Source organism: Mytilus galloprovincialis, chromosome 2 (assembly GCF_965363235.1).
Source record: "Mytilus galloprovincialis chromosome 2, xbMytGall1.hap1.1, whole genome shotgun sequence".
In the NCBI taxonomy this organism is placed as follows: domain Eukaryota; kingdom Metazoa; phylum Mollusca; class Bivalvia; order Mytilida; family Mytilidae; genus Mytilus; species Mytilus galloprovincialis.
Genome location: NC_134839.1, coordinates 102,463,781 through 102,483,346, shown reverse-complemented (window position 1 = coordinate 102,483,346; position 19,566 = coordinate 102,463,781). Strand labels below are relative to the sequence as shown.

At 33.0% G+C, this 19,566-nt stretch overlaps 1 protein-coding gene across 1 annotated transcript in view; it reads left to right on the top strand.

Moving 5' to 3' along the window:
* LOC143065186 (methylmalonyl-CoA mutase, mitochondrial-like) overlaps nt 1-19,566 on the top strand; it is a 63,867-nt gene that overhangs the window by 7,008 nt on the left and 37,293 nt on the right. The window contains exons 2-11 of the mRNA XM_076238606.1: nt 5,038-5,163; nt 5,742-5,873; nt 7,551-7,657; nt 8,654-8,837; nt 9,849-9,983; nt 10,790-10,907; nt 16,278-16,357; nt 17,064-17,195; nt 17,582-17,758; nt 18,811-18,894. Of these exons, the coding sequence (XP_076094721.1) occupies nt 5,038-5,163; nt 5,742-5,873; nt 7,551-7,657; nt 8,654-8,837; nt 9,849-9,983; nt 10,790-10,907; nt 16,278-16,357; nt 17,064-17,195; nt 17,582-17,758; nt 18,811-18,894 (1,275 nt within the window). The remainder of the gene's footprint in view (nt 1-5,037; nt 5,164-5,741; nt 5,874-7,550; nt 7,658-8,653; nt 8,838-9,848; nt 9,984-10,789; nt 10,908-16,277; nt 16,358-17,063; nt 17,196-17,581; nt 17,759-18,810; nt 18,895-19,566) is intronic.

Below are 19,566 nucleotides of genomic sequence, written 5' to 3'. Positions count from 1 at the left end.
TGCAGTTAAGCTGCATTATGCGAGCACCCTAGATTTGTGTTCTACCCAATAAATCCTGAAATACTTGCCATTGTTATTATCTAGCTTGCTACTATGTTATATATAACTAATTGAACACTTTTTTAATTCTTTTTATTCTGGATTACAAAAAAAATGACCAGAAAAACATTAAATGATCGTCGATTTATCCAAAAGTTTTATAGTTACACATAGGAAGTAGTGCTTATTAAGAATCCTTGTGTAGTTCATTATGACTTGTGCTTTTAGCTAAGATGTCAAAGAACAATTGTATGAAATATTTAATTGCCGAAAATCTCTTAAGACAAGTAGTTTAGATTTCCCAAATGACAAAAGTCGTAGGAATATTGTTTGTCATCAATACGTAGTACAACTACGTCAGTAGTCTATTATATAATAAGTTCAACTGTTCATGCTGTTGGCGGCAATTTCAAATTAGAAAAAGAAATTTTCGTAGCTTTTCAATTTGGAGGCAGGTGTGCAAATTAGCGGTGGTCCGAGACCTTTCACTTTTGCAAGCGGAATTTCGACTAGGATTGTTCGTTTCTAGCTACGCCCGACGTAGCCTTACATTTGAAAGAAAATAAGAAATTACTTTGCAAACCTTTTCACCATGTTCACCAAAGTCTCCAATTAAACGAGCTAAAAACTTATTTTTATCATTATTATTCATGACGGCGATGTTCATTTTGTTCAACCGCTAGCTTTATACAGAAAATCGCGGACAAATATTGTATAAATTCGAGTAAAATCGTATCTGATTGACAAAAACAACATTGTAAACACATAACAATGGCGGCCGTGAAGACAAAATTTTACAAAATCGGATCCGATTCCGGAAGCGGATAAGGGTAATTCCGGGTTTGGCGATCATTTACAAAATAAATCCAAGCAGGTGAAAAAATACATCTATGCATGTTAAATGAATATAAACACTAGTATTGTAAACCAAAAGATATATGTAAAAGAAAGAAAAAGCAGAAAAATATTTTATTCAGAAACTCAAAATTACTTTTTGACAAATTTTAATTTAAAAATCCAATACAACGTGACAGCTGGGAACAGTATATCTAACAATATACATGTTCATGGTAACAGTCTAAATTTTCTTTATAAATGATAAATGATGATAATGCATGTGAGATGCTTTTAAAGTGTAAACATATTACTGCAATTTCGAGGGGTTATTTGTTTTTTCTTAATTTTGAAGGGTCAATTAAAGTAGCTGAAAGTTTCATTCTTTATTTTCACAAATAATGCAACTATGTTATATATACCTTAATGTAAGTAAATCATATGATATATAGGTGGCATTCTTTGGGCCACTCTACCCCCTCCTGTTTGATAACTAGGAAACGGTCGAGCTCCCCACCCCTAAACCATATGAGGGACAGATCCAGGATTTTAGGTTAGGAGGGGGGCAAACTTAAATTTTCGCCGAGCAGAGCGAGGCTAAAAAAAAATTTATGTAAAATTATCGGAATATTCTTTATTAAGCTGAGAACAACCCATGCTTTGCAATTTTCAGGGGTGTGCAAGCCGGCAACCCTCCCCCGTCTGAATCCGCCCCTGCATATATTCAAGTATAGGACAATATAATAAATAAAAAATGAAATATAAGGGGAGTCCCTGGAGTTACCCCACCCCCCTCCTGTTTGATAACTTGGAAACGGTCGAGCTCCCCACCCCTAAACCATATGAGGGACAGATCCAGGATTTTAGGTTAGGAGGGGCGCAAACTTAAATTTTCGCCGAGCAGAGCGAGGCTAAAAAAAATTGATGTAAAATTATCGGAATATGCTTTATTAAGCTGAGAACAACCCATGCTTTGCAAATTTAAGGGGGGTGCAAGCCCGCAACCCTCCCCCGTCTGAATCCGCCCCTGCATATATTCAAGTATAGGGGGAGTCCCTGGAGTTACCCCACCCCTCCTGTTTGAGAACTTGGAAACGGTCGAGATCCACACCCCTTAACCATATATATTCATGTTTGTGACAATATGAAAAATCAAATGAAAAATAGGAAGAGTCGCTAGGGGTCACCCCACCCCTCCTGTTTTAGAATTTAAAAATGGTCGAGATCCCCATCCCTAAACCATATAATATATTCATGTATGGGACAATATAACAAATCAGATGAAAGATAGGGGGAGTCCCTGAGGTCACTGTTCACCCTCCTGTTTGAGAACTTGGAAATGGTCAAGATCCTTACCCCTAAACCATATATACTCATGTATGGGACAATATAACAAATTAAATGAAATATATGGGAAGTCCCTGTGGTCATCCCAACCCTCCTGTTTGAGAACTTGGAAACGGTCGAGATCCCCACACCAAAACAATATATATTCATGTATGGATCAATATAACTAATTAAATGAAATATAGGGGGAGTCCCTTGGGTCACCCTACCCCTCCTGTTTGAGAACTTGGAAACCAATGAGATCCCCACCCCTAAACTTATATATTCATGTATGGGACAATATATCAAATAAAATGAAATGTACGGGAAGTCCCTAGGGTCACCCTATCCCCAGTGGCGGATCCAGAAATTTTCATAAGTGGGGCCCACTGACTGACCTAAGAGGGGCCCGCTCCAGTCACGCTTCAGTGATTCCCTATATAAGCAACCAAATTTTTTCCCAAAAAGGGGGGGGGGCGGCCCCCTGCCCCCTAAATCCTCTGCCTACCCCTACCTGTTTGAGAACTTGAAAACCGTTGAGATCCCCACCCCTAAGTTATATATATTCATATGTATGGGACAAAATAACAAATCATTTACATTTACTATGGGCAAGTCAGTCAGACCTCGCCTTTGATCCCTGTTGTAGTGAACATTTGTCTGATTCGTATCTCATAACTTTTGTACTATAGAACACAAACTCAGTTTTCTTTCCAGGGAAACCAGTCCATTCATACTATTACATGTTCATACTAAGTCAAATTGAACTTCTAGCAGTCAAATAAAACCAAGGTTAACTACCAAGTAGAACAACTGCAATCATTGGGAACTTGTACCACTGCAGACTCACCATAAAAAATATACATTGATATATGCATTGCTTTTGAAACTTTGATAACATATGAATTATTTGCCTTAATAAATAAATCATTAGATAAACATGAATGTACTATATATGAATGTTTAATGTTGAGGCAACATTGCCACAGTTTTTATAATTATGGTTGCCTTGGTTTTTGGTTAACTGCCTTCAGCGCTTACAGCGCTTTGATTTCATAAATTTTAGATTTTAAGTTTCAGAGAGGGGTTTTATTCATTAATACAATGTAATAGAGTGTGTGTGGTTTTTTTTTATCTATTAACACGAGCTCCCTTTCAATTTTTTAAATTTTGATTTTGCATTTCTAAGTTAAGTTATGGCAGGAACATACTATTCCCAGGTTCTGGGGTTTTATTTATTAAAAAAAGGGGGATTTTCCAGTTTTCAGACGTACATTACTTTTTAAAGAGCTTTGAGCAGTTTTCAATAAACATTTTTGCCTGTCTATCATTGTCTATTAAGATAACTTCCCTTTAGTTTTTCATAAATTTCTGATATATGACATTGAGAAGTTATTGCGCTTTATTCTTAGAAAACATGAAGGGTGCATCATGCACTCCTGGCGCAGCTGTTTATTAAAATAGTTTTGACCCTATAGCTAAGAAACATTACTTTTTGTGCAAAATTGCATTGTGAATGCTGTCATGTGTTCAATTCTTGCCAGATTTTTTATACAACAAATATCATAGTTGATTATATTTAATGTGAACAATGTCTTAGTTAGTCAGAGAGGAGTTAGCAAAGAGTTATGCCCTTGAAAACATTAAATATCTATGGAAAATTGCATTGTTACATGAAGTTCAGAGACTCATATCTACAATTTTTGAAACTAAAATCATAGGTTTATACATATCAGCAATGTCTTTGTCAAGTTCAAAAGTCATTGCCGATCAATAATTTTTAGAAGAGTTTATTAAATATGTGGAAAATTGCTATAGAGGAATCATCTAAGCATCTTTCCGTCGGTCCCGTCTTGTTGCCGCTTCAAGTGTAAAATTTTTACCAGAATTTTATAAACATTATATCATACATTGTCATAGGTTTATAATATCTGCAATGTCTTGCAAGAGCATGAAGAGTTCGAAAATTACTGCATATCAATATTTTTTAAAAGAGTCATGTCCCTTGGAAATTAATTATATTGAAAATTGTCCTTTTGTCCCAGCTTCAATTCTTAGTGAAAAAACTATGTGAATTAAGTTTTTTATCCTTCATTGAACTTTTGATGTCGTCCCTAAGTGTAATGAAGTAATTCTTTGAGGTTATACAAGATATAGAAAATGAAGAATATACATCAAAATCTCTTTTAATGTAAAATAAAAGAACACAGTTCCAATGTCCCTAAATTGCACATATTTTATCTATCCTAGCTGTGTCACAATTATGGTAAAAATTTAAAATGGAAAAGCCTCAAAGAATGGATGAAAACTAATTAGATTATGTGTGCTATTCAAGATCCAGCATGACATATTAAACATAGATTTTCAACATTATTTGACTTTAACATGTTTAAACAATAACCGAACCAGAAGTAAAAACAGAGTCTACTAAGAAAGAACCAGTGCAGATGCCAACAGTAATCTTTCCATAGATCTTTCATTTAAAATGTAAATAGCCAAGAGAGAACTTTCTGTGTAAATGCCGGTCACTGTGCAAAGTTTTCACGCAGATCCATGTAATTCAAATATTGAAATCCGGTTCCTTCTCTGAAAGAAGAAGAAGAAGAAGAGTCGGTTTCTGTCAGACTGGATTAACTTGACTTTGACCCCATATCATGGACCAATGATCACCAGCATTAGTTTCAAGTGGTTAATGTAACAAACTGTGCTTTTAAGCAATCATTTAGCGACACTTGGCTGTTCTTTTTGTGGACTATTTAATTATGTTTTGTTTTATGGTCTGTTTGATAGTTTCACAATAGTTGTTTAAATAAATTAGTTTATACTCCACTTTTACAGAGAACTGCACCAGTATGCTGCAGATGTTTACACAGACAACCAATAGATCAGTCATGGAAAGAGAAAGCAAAGAAAGAAATCAAAGGAAAAGATCCAGATGATGTCCTGATGTGGAAGACTCCTGAGGTAAAATGTCATCATCATGATCATTGGATAGATTTTTCCAGGTGTACAAGTTTCTCTGTACTCATAGTGAAATGTGTGGTGTAAATACTGCCATATTTCATGTATTTGCAAAAAGGTTATGATGAACCTTAATATGCAACGTAAAAAAATATTTTGTTTTTGTGTGTAATTTTTATGCCCCCATCGTAGCAGAAGAGGCATTAAGTTGCTCCTCATATTTTGAACATATTTGAATATTATTTGTAGATGATGAAACTGTTCAGTAGCTTTCTTCATGTTTACCTAGGAGGTACCCATTTTGTGTAAAAAGAAAAACTGCTTCTACAGTTTAAAACACAGAGACAAACTTTTTTTAATATATTTTTCACCTTACTTAGTGTACTTATTAAGATGATTTTTGCCGACTTTTCAGATTGTGAAATTTAGTCAATTTTCTTGATGGAGGGTACAATTAATTATAATTTGGTCCATACTTACTTACACCTCCATGAAGTTTAATTTTCTATCGTTAAAGAAATCAGGTCATAGTATGTATCATGTCATAATAAGTTAACTTGAAGATGTATATTTAATTTCAGGGCATCAATGTTAAGCCAGTTTATACAAAGAAAGATACAGAACATGTAGAGAAAGAACTTCCAGGCCTATATCCCTACACAAGGGGACCTTATAGTACAATGTACACATACAGACCTTGGACCATCAGACAGGTTAGTGGATACACAAGGTCTTTATGGTGTAGAGACCTTATAGTACAATGTACACATACAGACCTTGGACCATCAGACAGGTTAGTGGATACACAAGGTCTATATAGTGTAGAGACCTTATAGTACAATGTACACATACAGACCTTGGACCATCAGACAGGTTAGTGGATACACAAGGTCTTTATAGTGTAGAGACCTTATAGTACAATGTACACATACAGACCTTGGACCATCAGACAGGTTAGTGGATACACAAGGTCTATATAGTGTAGAGACCTTATAGTACAATGTACACATACAGACCTTGGACCATCAGACAGGTTAGTGGTTACACAAGGTCTTTATAGTGTAGAGACCTTATAGTACAATGTACACATACAGACCTTGGACCATCAGACAGGTTAGTGGATACACAAGGTCTTTATAGTGTAGAGACCTTATAGTACAATGTACACATACAGACCTTGGACCATCAGACAGGTTAGTGGATACACAAGGTCTATATAGTGAAGAGACCTTATAGTACAATGTACACATACAGACCTTGGACCATCAGACAGGTTAGTGGATACAGAAGGTCTATATAGTGTAGAGACCTTATAGTACAATGTACACATACAGACCTTGGACCATCAGACAGGTTAGTGGATACAGAAGGTCTTTATAGTGTAGAGACCTTATAGTACAATGTACACATACAGACCTTGGACCATCAGACAGGTTAGTGGATACACAAGGTCTTTATAGTGTAGAGACCTTATAGTACAATGTACACAAACAGACCTTGGACCATCAGACAGGTTAGTGTATACACAAGGTCTTTATAGTGTAGAGACCTTATAGTACAATGTACACATACAGACCTTGGACCATCAGACAGGTTAGTGGATACACAATGTCTTTATAGTGTAGAGACCTTATAGTACAATGTACACATACAGACCTTGGACCATCAGACAGGTTAGTGGATACACAAGGTCTATATAGTGTAGAGTGTTAAAACACAGACTTTCAAACAAGATGTCCATACATATGCTGTCCCTATATCACACTGTATACATTCTGACTTTATATATCAGACATTCTAGTAGACCTCTTTACTAGAATATCGTTAATTCAGAAATGTTTGTGTTAACTATTGCCATGTTCAACAAAGAATGGACAAACATATTACATCAATTTTGATTTAAGATATGAAGCAAAGATATAATGTTAACAAAATATAAAAGTGAATTGAAAAGGTTGCAAAGTTCAATGAAAACATTGTACACACGGACACTAGTTGACTGTCAACTACAGGAGAGAACACATTGAGTAATATCCTTACAGAAATAGTTACAGCAGATAAACTGTCTTTTTCAACATAAATCCTTCAACTTTGAGACCAAGATCCATAGATAATAACTTTAAAAGAAAGGATGTATGGTAGTTGTCAATGAGTCAAAATGTGAGAATACAAAAGGAAATATCATGTTGGAAATAAAATAAAATGACTTTTACTTTCATTTAAATATTGATTGAATAATTAGAAAGATTACATTCACTTCTCTTATTTTCCTATCAATAAAAATACCAACAACAACATGAAATGAAACAAATTAATATGATAAATAAAAGCTGTAAATTCACACCATATATGAAACTGTTTAACAATAAAGTTTTGTCTCATTTTAAAAGTATGCAGGATTCAGTACTGTAGAAGAAAGTAACAAGTTTTACAGAGACAACATAGCAGGAGGACAGCAAGGTCTAAGTGTGGCATTTGATCTTCCTACACATAGAGGGTAAGATTACTGTATTTATTACATTATTTGACCACCACATGTTTTAGGATGTTTTTTTACTACTTTGACCACACAATCTACGCACCAATTTAAGTGTTTCTTGAAGTTGTATGTACTATTTAGACATAAAAACTAATGGTCATTTATGAAGACTATGCATATTACCAAGTCGATAGTAGATATTTTAAGAGCTATTACCTATTAATATCTATACCCAGAAGTTTTGAAAATAGTTAAGATCTTTAATCCTTTTCAAATTAAGTTAGTTCTATTTATGAATGGAGAGGATGGTTAGATTCATACACTAGTGCAGAAATTACAGTTTTAAGGTCACTGTGATGTCATAAAATTGTTAACAATGAAAAACAATCACATATTTGACCTAAAATGGCCATTTGGTATATAGTTTTTTCAAAAGTTAGATATTTAACACAAGTCTAAAATTCAGGTCTTAAGTAACAGCTTTAAAAAAAATCTTTTTTTTGAATGGAACCTCATCATTGAATCTTGTAACAGCAACATTGAGGCTGTTTTAGCAAAAAAAAAGGCTATCATCAGTTCCAAATTTTCTTTTCTCCTACTGATAACATGGAACTTGTATTCAACAATAACTAGTTTAAAACACCTTATCGCTATTTGTCTGCCATTACTGGACATCACACAGGTTCCCGTAAAATTTTGATGTCATAACACAAAATATCTGATGCTACAATGGGAAAGTGATTGTTGTATGACGTAAATAGTTCAAGCGGCACAGATTCTTGGGTCAGCAGGGAATAGCCATAAGGTGTATGCACATAAATATTGGCAGATGGAGATTTATTAAACATATAATTATTTCTTCCCAAAACATGAAAATTTCAATGCTTTAAAGGTTCTTATATTAATTTGAATGTTATTTTAGTTATGATTCAGTCAACCCAAGAGTATAGTTGGAGATGTTGGTATGACAGGTGTTGCTATAGATTCTGTACTTATATTTAGTTGTTATTTTAGTTATGATTCAGACAACCCAAGAGTAGTTGGAGATGTTGGTATGGCAGGGGTAGCTATAGATTCAGTGGAGGATACTAAACTGTTGTTTGATGGAATCCCTCTCAATAAGATTTCTACATCAATGACAATGAATGGGGCAGTACTACCTGTTATGGCAATGTATATTGTGGCTGCTGAAGAACAGGTGGGTCACAGGTCAGACCAGATTTTACTGTCAATGGCTGTCACTATCTTATAAAAAAAAACAATAGAAATATAGTATGTCACCATGAGATTTAAGGGAGATAACTTAGGTTATATTTGTTTATTATCTCCCTTCTTTATCTTTAATTTAATAGTAATAACTGTAGAAAAAGAAATATTTAAATATCTTTTGAGCATCTATTTTTTAATAGGAAAAGAAATAATTTTCAAATGTATGGGGTTAAAATTAAATTTACTTATACTAAACTGATGACTTTAAACTACTCTCATGAATCATAATTATTTTTTAAAAGTTGTTCTGTCTACTGAAACAAGTAATTCTTTAGTTAGTGTTTTGCCAACATATAATTTATTCTGGAGAATATTTATTTGAGAAATTTTTAAATGAGACCCTTTCCTCCATAATGACGCCTTTTGATGCCACCCCCCTTACTCCATTATGACGCCTGTGTAGTACCTAAGTTGAAACACTTTGACTTCAAAGTGTCTGCAGTTGACTTAATATAATTTGTATCTAATATGAAGAGGAATATCATAGGAATATCCCACTAAAATTTATTTGATGAAATAGTTGTTTTTCGCAATGCCTTAATACTTTAAAGTATATGTTCAGCATTTTATTAAAAAAATCCTATGCGAATCAAGTATGCAAAAAAAAAATTTCAATGGAGGAAAGGGTTAAGATGATAGAGAAAGTAGTTAATACCAGTTAAATTTAAGTAAGGTTATTGATTTTGGATAGGTGAGGATTTGATTGGATTAAACCTCCCCTGCTTAAACAATTTTTTTTAGAATAATAACCATATAATATTGTCTGATAAGGGAATTAATTTCCATCACTAAGGTGATTTTTCAATTTTTACCAAATGAGTCTTTATTTTGTTATAAGATATATAATAAATCTGCTGATTTCAAATAACAGCTAATATCTGAAATATTGGATGTCATCTTCCAATGGTTACAATAGATTGTTTTGTTATTTTGTTGACAGGGAGCCAAGCAGTCAGAGTTAGCAGGTACAATCCAGAATGATATCCTCAAAGAATTTATGGTCAGAAATACTTATATATTCCCTCCAGAACCATCAATGAAAATCATTGGAGATATCTTTGAATACACATCAGAGGTAAAGTAACTGTTATTGTTGAAATTAGAATAATAGATCAGTTGGATAGGCTAATTACTGTCTTAAAATTTTATTACCCATACAGGTTTGAAAACCAGATCTATATAGACAAATTTCAATATCTTTGATAAACCAAACTTAAGGAATACAATTGCTTTCCTGACCATAAGCCTCTGCTCCAGACAGTTGAATGTTTAAATTTAAAGTACAAGGCTTGCTGGGCTTTTTAAATACTGAAGAATAACTGTTGAGAGTGGAGAAATATTGTATTGTAGAGGTTCTATGGTGTGATCTGTTTTTTTGATGACTTTTAGAATTAATTTAGGCTAACTTTTAGCTGATCTCCAAAATCATGTTTATTTATGTTGCAACATTACAATATAAATATATGACAGGTGCTTGTAAATGACTACAAAAAAGCTTCATTTGTTTTCCTCATATTATAATAGTAACAATAATGTTATTATTTAAAAATGAAACATTCATGACCACTGAAAGTTATGGAACTCCTGTAAAATATTTTGTGATAGCCAACATAGGAGTATAATATGATTTTCAAATGAACAGGTAAATCTTCTTACGCATAAATAATTTAAATGCAGAGTTCTATGAAAGCTGTTATTTATATTTTAGTCAAGTCAAGTCTTAAAATTCAGCTGAATTATGTAGCTAAGGAAAATATGTATTCATGGAGTCAACTGCACACATCAATAATTTTATGTCAAAAACTAATTCATTACATGATATCAACATTATTTATATTTACGTTATTTCAATATATAACTTTTACTTGATTTTCTTCTCAGAACATGCCAAAGTTTAATTCCATATCTATATCGGGATACCACATGCAAGAAGCTGGTGCAGATGCAGTTTTGGAAATGGCCTTTACTGTAGCAGATGGTTTGCAATACATCCAAACAGGTAAATGACTAGAAAATAAAAACATATGTGGAATAAGTATCAATGAAATATCAAACTAACAAAACTTCTTACAAAATGATTTAATGAATGGGAACAAAAAAAGGATTATTCTTACTTTACAATTTGCAAGCTTCACGTAGAAATTTAGAGAACAAATTATTTACAAGTGATAACATCTCAAAATCATTTGCACCGCAGAGAAAATAAACACACCAAATGTGATAGAAATTGCAAGCAAATAATTACGAGTTACATGTATTCTCCATTTTTAAGATAAGCACTTTTAGTTTTAAAACTGCCAGAAATAATTATATTCCAAGAAATTATATTCCAAAGAAAGCCAAGATAAAAAGATATGTCATGATCATGAATATGGAGCAATTATAGAAGAATGAGTGGAAACAGTTTCAACAAAATGACTGTGGAAAATATTCTGAATGAGGATTTGTCCGCTATGCTCTGAGACATATTTTGAAATTAAATTCAAATTTTTTTATGCCCCACCTACGATAGTAGAGGGGCATTATGTTTTCTGGTCTGTGTAGCCCAGCGGATATCAGAATAATTGATCACTTTATGGTAAAAGCATGAAACTTGGCATAGTGAAAGATTAAGGGGTATAGACAAAATTCAGATATGGAGCCACGAAAAAAAAATCCAATATGGCTGCCAAATTCAAGATGGCCGACATAAGTATAGCATCATTCATTTGATGAAGACTTCCAATTTTAATGAGTTCAGAAGATGTAACAAACTTAATGAAATACAATTAAGATATGTCAGTTATTATTTTTGTAAAACTGATAATAAAGAAATCATCAAAATGGCGTCCAAATTCAAAATGGCGTGTCAAAATGTCTAAGTTTGACAGTACTCGTATGTGTACACCATCATTGTGTGATAGAAAGTTACCAAATCCGTGAAACTGGTCATTGGATATAAATAAAGGCCTTCAGTGTATCAACAAAACATAGGTGCATAGATTATATTTCCAAAATGGCGGCAATATTCAAAATGGCGCCGTTTAAGATGTCAAAATTTTACGTTTCTTTTTAAATATGGTATAAAAATTATTAAAAAATAATGGATAATTTTTTCAATACAAGCACGTATATACAAACATATTATTATTTAATGTAACAAGTGACATTAGCTATGAAATAAAAATGGTCGATTCAACTCAAAATGGCGTCTTTGACGAGTTTTTTTTCCCACAGTTACAGGTAATAACCCTAGAAAATTTAACAATTTTCCTGAAATGAAAAAAAAAAAAGAACATATGCAGTATTTAATTCTACAAAGAGAATTTATTTTTTAGAAATAAGGTAAGAAATAAAAAAAACTCCCAAGTAGCTATTTAACATAAAGTTAACATAGATTAAAATTATAATGACAATATGATCAAAATGCAGGAAAATCAAAATAAAGCACAGTGACTCAATCAGTTTCTCTTTCACAGTCCGTTGAGCAGTTGCATAATGCTGTACAATTTAATGCTGCTTTCAAGCATTTACATGCTCCTCGACATCATTTCTTACAGTGGATGAGATCTTGGCATGACATTGAAGTGTCAACAAGCACAGAAAAGAATGGTACCCAAGTACCATCAAGTCTTTGCCAATCAAATAAATCTGGTGATGGCATACTTGGATTTGCACCTAAACTATTCCCAAAATAACACTACCTTGGTAAGCTGTACGTTTCGTATGTTGAAGAAGTTCATCACGTGTTGGAGGGATATTGTCAATTGTTCTTGTCTTCTGTGTGAATAACTATTTTCTTAACTCATTCATCGTATAATTTGTACTAGACCGATCATACAAAAGCACAACATACTGTTACTTTTAACACTTTTAAAATTTCCACTTCATTTGGATTCTCAATAACCTGCAGAAATGCTTCTGAAATCTCCTCATATACGGACCATGTGTCCCAAGCTGATTTCTTACCTTTCACAGAAAAAGCTGAGGCTATGTTACAACCGATAAAAGCATGACACAGGGGAAAGACTTTCGATTCAATGGTCCTAGGGCAAGGCACAGTCCATGAACAGATATATCGTAAGTTCTTCCTAGTGCCAAAACCTATCCACAGCTATTCAATCTGCAGTCTGTTTGGAATGATTCTTGGAAGGATAATATTTGTTCATGATGAGGTTTATTAGATTCGTTAGTGTATACAAAGCATTCAGTGACATTTTCAAATTCATTTACCAAACTAGCCACTTCAGGCCCAGCAACCATCCATCTATCAAGAGCTCCTGGATTTTCCGTCAACAGCACCACAATCTGCTTTAACATACGCATTATTTGGTCGTCCGCTTGATTAAAAGCCATACAGGAAAATTTCTTCTCGGTCTTGGTGACAAAAAGGGTTGCCGCTAAGGATTGCTCTGTTGGTTTCTGTATTCTTTTTTGGCAACTGAAGCGTATCACGCAGACGAATTGGCAGCCATCGTGAATAGTTGGTGTGATCCAAGTCAAAGAACCAAGGAATGATCTTTGAGAGAGCTTCAATATATAATAAAAAGTTAGCCTCACGTATAGACCTTGTAAATATTAATAATGTAAATTCAAATTTGAGAGTTATTTACCAGAATTTAAAGTGAGGAGATTGTTTAGATAATTCCAAACACCACTCTTCAAATTCTAAGATAACTTCATCATACCTCAAAACATCTTTGTACTGGCAGTACGCTTTTGACAATAAACGGTAAAGTGTGTATGCTGTAACTTGGTGTGTTCTACGTGTTGTTGTAACAGGAGAAGCCTTTAGGAATGAATCAGCTGTACCTGGTGATGTAACCTGCGCATTTTCTAAAACACTTGTCCATTCACTATCTTCAAGCCAACTACCAAATGCTTTGAACGCAGCCATTTCTATGTGTAGGCCGCCGAGCATCATTACAAAGTGATCCTCGCCATACATCTGAGGCCAGTTTCATTATATTTGTTTTGCTATTGTGAAAAGGGGTTGGTCAAAAGAAACAACTGGAGTTTGGCCTGGATTTAGCTTTCTTACAGCGTTACGAATAATGTTCAATGAGTGTCGTATCAATGCAACAGATTTTGCTTGCTCATGAAACAGAGGTAGAAGGGAAGACACCGCTAGTAATTTATTCGCATCTGGCAGTACTACAGCATGATAGGCGGACCATGAAATATTTTTACCCACTTTAGCCTTAACACTTGATTTTTCTGCAACATGTTTCAGCCATTTGAGTTTCCCTTTTAATGCAGCTGGGAATGAGGACATATCAATTGAAAGTTCTCCTTCAACTAATGGGATATCTGGTTCGTTGAATCTTAGTACAGCTGGTGGAAGATTTGAATAACTCTTTGGTAATGGTAAAAGAGAAACTCTCTTTGACTGGCATTTCAACATAGGTTCAGATTGGAGAAATGTTTGAACAACGCCTTGAACATCTTCTGAAATATGTTGGAATAAAGATATACCTGTACCATCGAATGAATCTTTTGACGATATACTGCTTGGATTGTGATCAATATTGTCTACAGCAGATGAAGTAAATACATTTTGTAGTAGATTGGTAGAGCAAACTATACCGTCTTTTACATAACGATCATAAGCCATGGAAGTTGAAATTTCTTACACTCGGTGGTAGGACACAAATAGTCCAAGTTTGAAGAAAGTATCTACTTCATTTAGATCACGTTTTCTAGTCTTACAGAGGATTATGATTCCCAAACAAGCACAAACTGTAGGTTCATGGTCTTTTATGACCGTTCTTGTCCATTCGTTTTTGATGCGTTTTGTTATTTGATTTTACCATATGATTATGAACTTTCCGGATTGATTTTTCTATAAGTTCAGTATTTTTGTGATTTTACTTTTTATGTGACGGTTTGATAGTTTCTTTGTACATCTATACATCAGAAGCGCTGTGCTATCTTTAATGTCGACTGAGAATATAAATGATCCTAAATGTTGGGTCCAAACTGAATCATACTGACCAAAGAAAGCAATGACTGGGGTACAGAATTTTCCTGACATCACTTTGGGAAGGTTCCTTTAAATTCCTAATTTGATGCGAAAATAACTGTACGAAACAAACGTAGCTGCTTTTGATATGTTGAAAAATTGATTATCAAAGTCTTTTAAGCAGACTATCTTCAATGCAGGACCAGTGTCATATTTGAAAGCAAGAATGTTTATGGTTTCTGATAATAAGACTTTTGACGGCCATTTTGAATTTGTCGGCCATTATGGAATTATTTTTTATTGTTCCATATTCATAAAAGATTAATTAGCATCATAGCAAGCAATATGTAAAGTTTTGTGCTTTAATTTTCAAATGATCAATTATACCATTTTTTGGATCTGCATCATGACTGTTTGCGGCCATTTTGAATTTGTCGGCCATTATGGCATTATTTTTTATTGTTCCATATTCATAAAAGATTAATAAGCAATATAAATGTATAACTAGCAATATGCAAAGTGTTGTGCTTTTATTTTCGAATGATAAATTAAGCCATATTTTTGAACTCTGCCTCATGACTGTTGGCCACCATTTTGAAATTGGCGGCCATTATGGAATTATTTTTGAGTGTTCCATATTCAGAAATGATTAATTATCATCATAACTAGCAATATGCAAAGTTTTGTGTTTTTATTTTCCAATGATAAATTATACCATATTTTTAGACTCTTCTTCATGACTGTTGGCGGCCATTGTGGAAATTTTTTTGATGGCTCCATATCCAAAAATATTTATAAGCATCATAACTAACACTGTGCAAAGTTTCATGCTTTTACCACAAAGTGATCAATTGTCCCAAAATATTGGACTTAGCTGCTGGACTAGTGGCTCTGTTCGTCTGTACATCCGTCTGTGGTTCCGTTCGTCCGTCCAGGTTAAAGTTTTTGGTCAAGCTAGTTTTTGATGAAGCTGGAGTCCAATCAACTTGAAACTTAGAACACTTGTTGCTTATGAGATGATCTTTCTAATTTTTAAGCCAAATTAGACTTTTGACCCCAATTTCACAGTCCACTGAACATAAAAAATGAAAGTGGGAGTTTCAGGTTAAAGTTTTTTGGTCAAGGTAGTTTTTGATGAAGCTGAAGTCCAATCAACTTGAAACTTATATTATTAGTACACTTGTTGCTTATGATATGATCTTTCTAATTTTAATGCCAAATAGATAATTACCCAATTTCACGGTCCATGGAACATGGAAAAGGATAGTGCGAGTGGGGCATCCGTGTACTTTGGACACATTCTTGTTTTTTTTTATATTTCATTGGTCAGTAAAAAAATTTATCTATGTTTTCTGCTGAAATGAAGAGTTTAAAAGAATAAATCTTTGAAAACACGGTGACTTTCAAATATTTTCTTTTCATTTTTAGGTTTGAGCAGAGGTCTTGATATTGATAAGTTTGCTCCACGTTTGTCATTTTTCTGGGGAGTTGGAATGAATTTTTATATGGTATGTCTGAATAAAATATTTTATAGTATCATAAACCTTTAAAATTGAACTATATCAGATACTTATGTATGCATTTCAGCTAACATTTCAGAAGCTCAAAAAGTAATAGCAAACATGGCATGAAAAAATAGCTGCTTCAACTAAAAAATTCAAAATGGCTATGTAAACCATACTATTCACTTCCTTTACAGAGACTTAAAAATATATTAAAAGTATCCATTTAATTTTTTATCAACTTTTACTACTGATTGCCATTTTAAAGAGCCCAAACCCTACACAAGACTGAAACTTGGGTCAGTGAGTTCTATTTTTTTTTAATGGACTGTGCTCTGACATCTGACTGCCTCAGCAAATCCTTATATATGTTATATGTCAGAGCATCTCAGCTGACTTATAATTATAATAGTTATAATTTTAATTAAAAGATTAGACTCAACTTTTTATAAGCGATTGAAACTTTTACAATTGTAATTTTACGAAGGAATTTTTTTGTTGTTAATATTGACAAGAAAGAACAGTTAAAAGTATTCCAGTCATACATATGATTTTTTATAATATGTTGTACTATAATAGTATAATGTACATGATGTATGGTACTGTAACATACAAAAAGTGAATTAAGATAAAGAATTGAAATCTTGATCTTTCTTTTTAAGTGTAAGTAGATAAATAATTTATTAATGTATATGAATTGTTTTTTAATTAGGAAATTGCAAAAATGAGGGCTGCAAGAAGACTTTGGGCAAACCTATTAAAAGAAAAATTTAATCCAAAGAATCCTAAATCTTTATTGCTACGAACACACTCACAGACTTCTGGATGGTCATTAACAGAACAGGTATGGGATAAATATGCTGAGCCAATGTATTATGGTTTTTATTTTAATGCCCTGCCTATGAAAGCAGGGGAACATAATGTTTTTTGATCTGTGTTTCAGTCCATCTGTTTTGTCCATGCATTCATATGTGTCTGTCCAATTGTAATTTAATTTTTGGTTGAATGAAATTTTCCATGAATGATGTGAATTTGCAAAAAATAAATGTAAAAATTAAGGTTTCTCCTAATATTTAACATGAATTGGAAACCATTTACATTGACACATGAAACAAAAAACTAATAAATGCCAAATAAAGTATGAAGTCGAAGAGCATTTTAGGACAAATAGATAAAATATGTACGGAATTTAGTTTTCCATAAAAATCAACCTAGCAGTTTATGTTTTAGGATCCCTATAACAATATTATAAGGACATGTGTAGAAGGCATGGCTGCAGTATTTGGTGGAACCCAGTCCTTACATACTAACGCATTTGATGAGGCCTTAGGATTACCTACTCGATTTAGTGCAAGAATTGCTAGAAATACTCAGATTATACTACAAGAAGAATCTGGTATCACTAAGGTATTGTTTTATTCTTTCTTTTGTAAATAACAAATAATGTATGGATCACATCAATCAGGCAATAAAGTTGAGTATGCTGTTAAACTACATGAGTATCTTTATTCATCAAAACTACATATGATTTTGGCTTCATATACTGTTAGTATCGTAACAAATGATTCTCTGCAATAAAATACAAGTACACATTAACATACATCGTAAGTAAAATTATAACTTAAAACACTAAAAGCATAATACTAATCAAACAATATGATTCACTTTCTTTCACCCTTAATAAATAACTTGTTAAATTAAAAAAATAATTGAAATAAACATTAATTTATTAGTACTTTTACAATTCTTAATATTCTTTTTTTAAATAAATATTGTTCTTAAAAACTGTACATAAATATCTCTTACCAATTATAATCTCTGTATAAAATAATGATGTGTCTCCGAATAATAACTTGCAATGAATAAAAACTAGACAACATTACATACTTCAAAGTGAAACATTATAAAACTTAAAAACTGGGAAATATAGCAATTTATATGAGCGCAACGTTTCATATGCGCAAATACTAAAAAAATGGTATCTACAATATTATAGATAAAATAAATAAATTTAGTTATAACAAACGGAAGAAATACTCATCAGAAATACCAGGATAAAAATTGTGTATACAAGAGGCACTATTTGTCTACGGAAGACTCATTAGTACGCTTCAATCAAAAGGTTTAAAATGGCCAAATAAAATACCAAGTTGAAAAACATTGAGGACACAGTATTACACTCAAACCAAACATAAAAGCCTATGATATATAAGACCTCAACACACAAAGATTTTAATGTATGACCATTTGTCTACAAAGTTCTATACAGATTATAATACATTGCACAGTAATAAAAGAAGACAAATACCAAGCCTTTATGGGCTTATGAAACACTAGCTTGATTAAACATGCTTTAAATTTTGATATAAATATATTGAAATGTTACTTATGAAAAGACTGTTCAGTTTATATATTCTTTTGAAAAATGTAAAAAAAAGCATTTATTAATTTGTTGACAGGTGGCTGATCCATGGGGAGGATCTTACTTGATGGAAAGCCTGACAGAAGAAATCTATGAAGCAGCACTTAAAGTTATAAATGAGGTATTTCAGTCAATGTCTGAATCTATGAAAGTTATCAAAGACCTAACTAATAGCCAATGAAAATGTCATTATATTGTCTCACAATGCTGAATAAGCCAATCAAAATAATGTATTTTTCATATCACTTCTTTGTATCACAATCCATTTAGTGTGATACTAGAAATATCTCTATATGCTAGAAGTAGATAACAGGTTGTGACCATAAGAGAATCATTTTTCTTTATAAAAAAGAGTTTGCCTTGTAAATGTCTAGTATGATGGTTTTGCTATGAATTATTTCCAATTTTTTATGCCCCACCTACGATAGAAGAGGGGCATTATGTTTTCTGGTCTGTACGTCCGTTCGTTCGTTTGTCCGTCAGTGCGTCCGTCTGTGTGTCCGTCTGTGCGTCCGTTCGCTTCAGGTAGTTTTTGATGAAGTTGAAGTCCAATCAACTTCGAACTTAGTACACATGTTCCCCATGATATGATCTTTCTAATTTTAATGCCAAATTATAGTTTTAACCCCAATTTCATGGTCCACTGAACATAGAAAATGATAGTGCGAAATTCAGGTTAAAGTTTTTGGCCAAGGTAGTTTTTGATGAAGTTAAAGTTACATCAACTTGAAACTTAGTACACATGTTCCATATGATATGATATTTCTAATTTTTATTCCAAATTAAAGTTTTT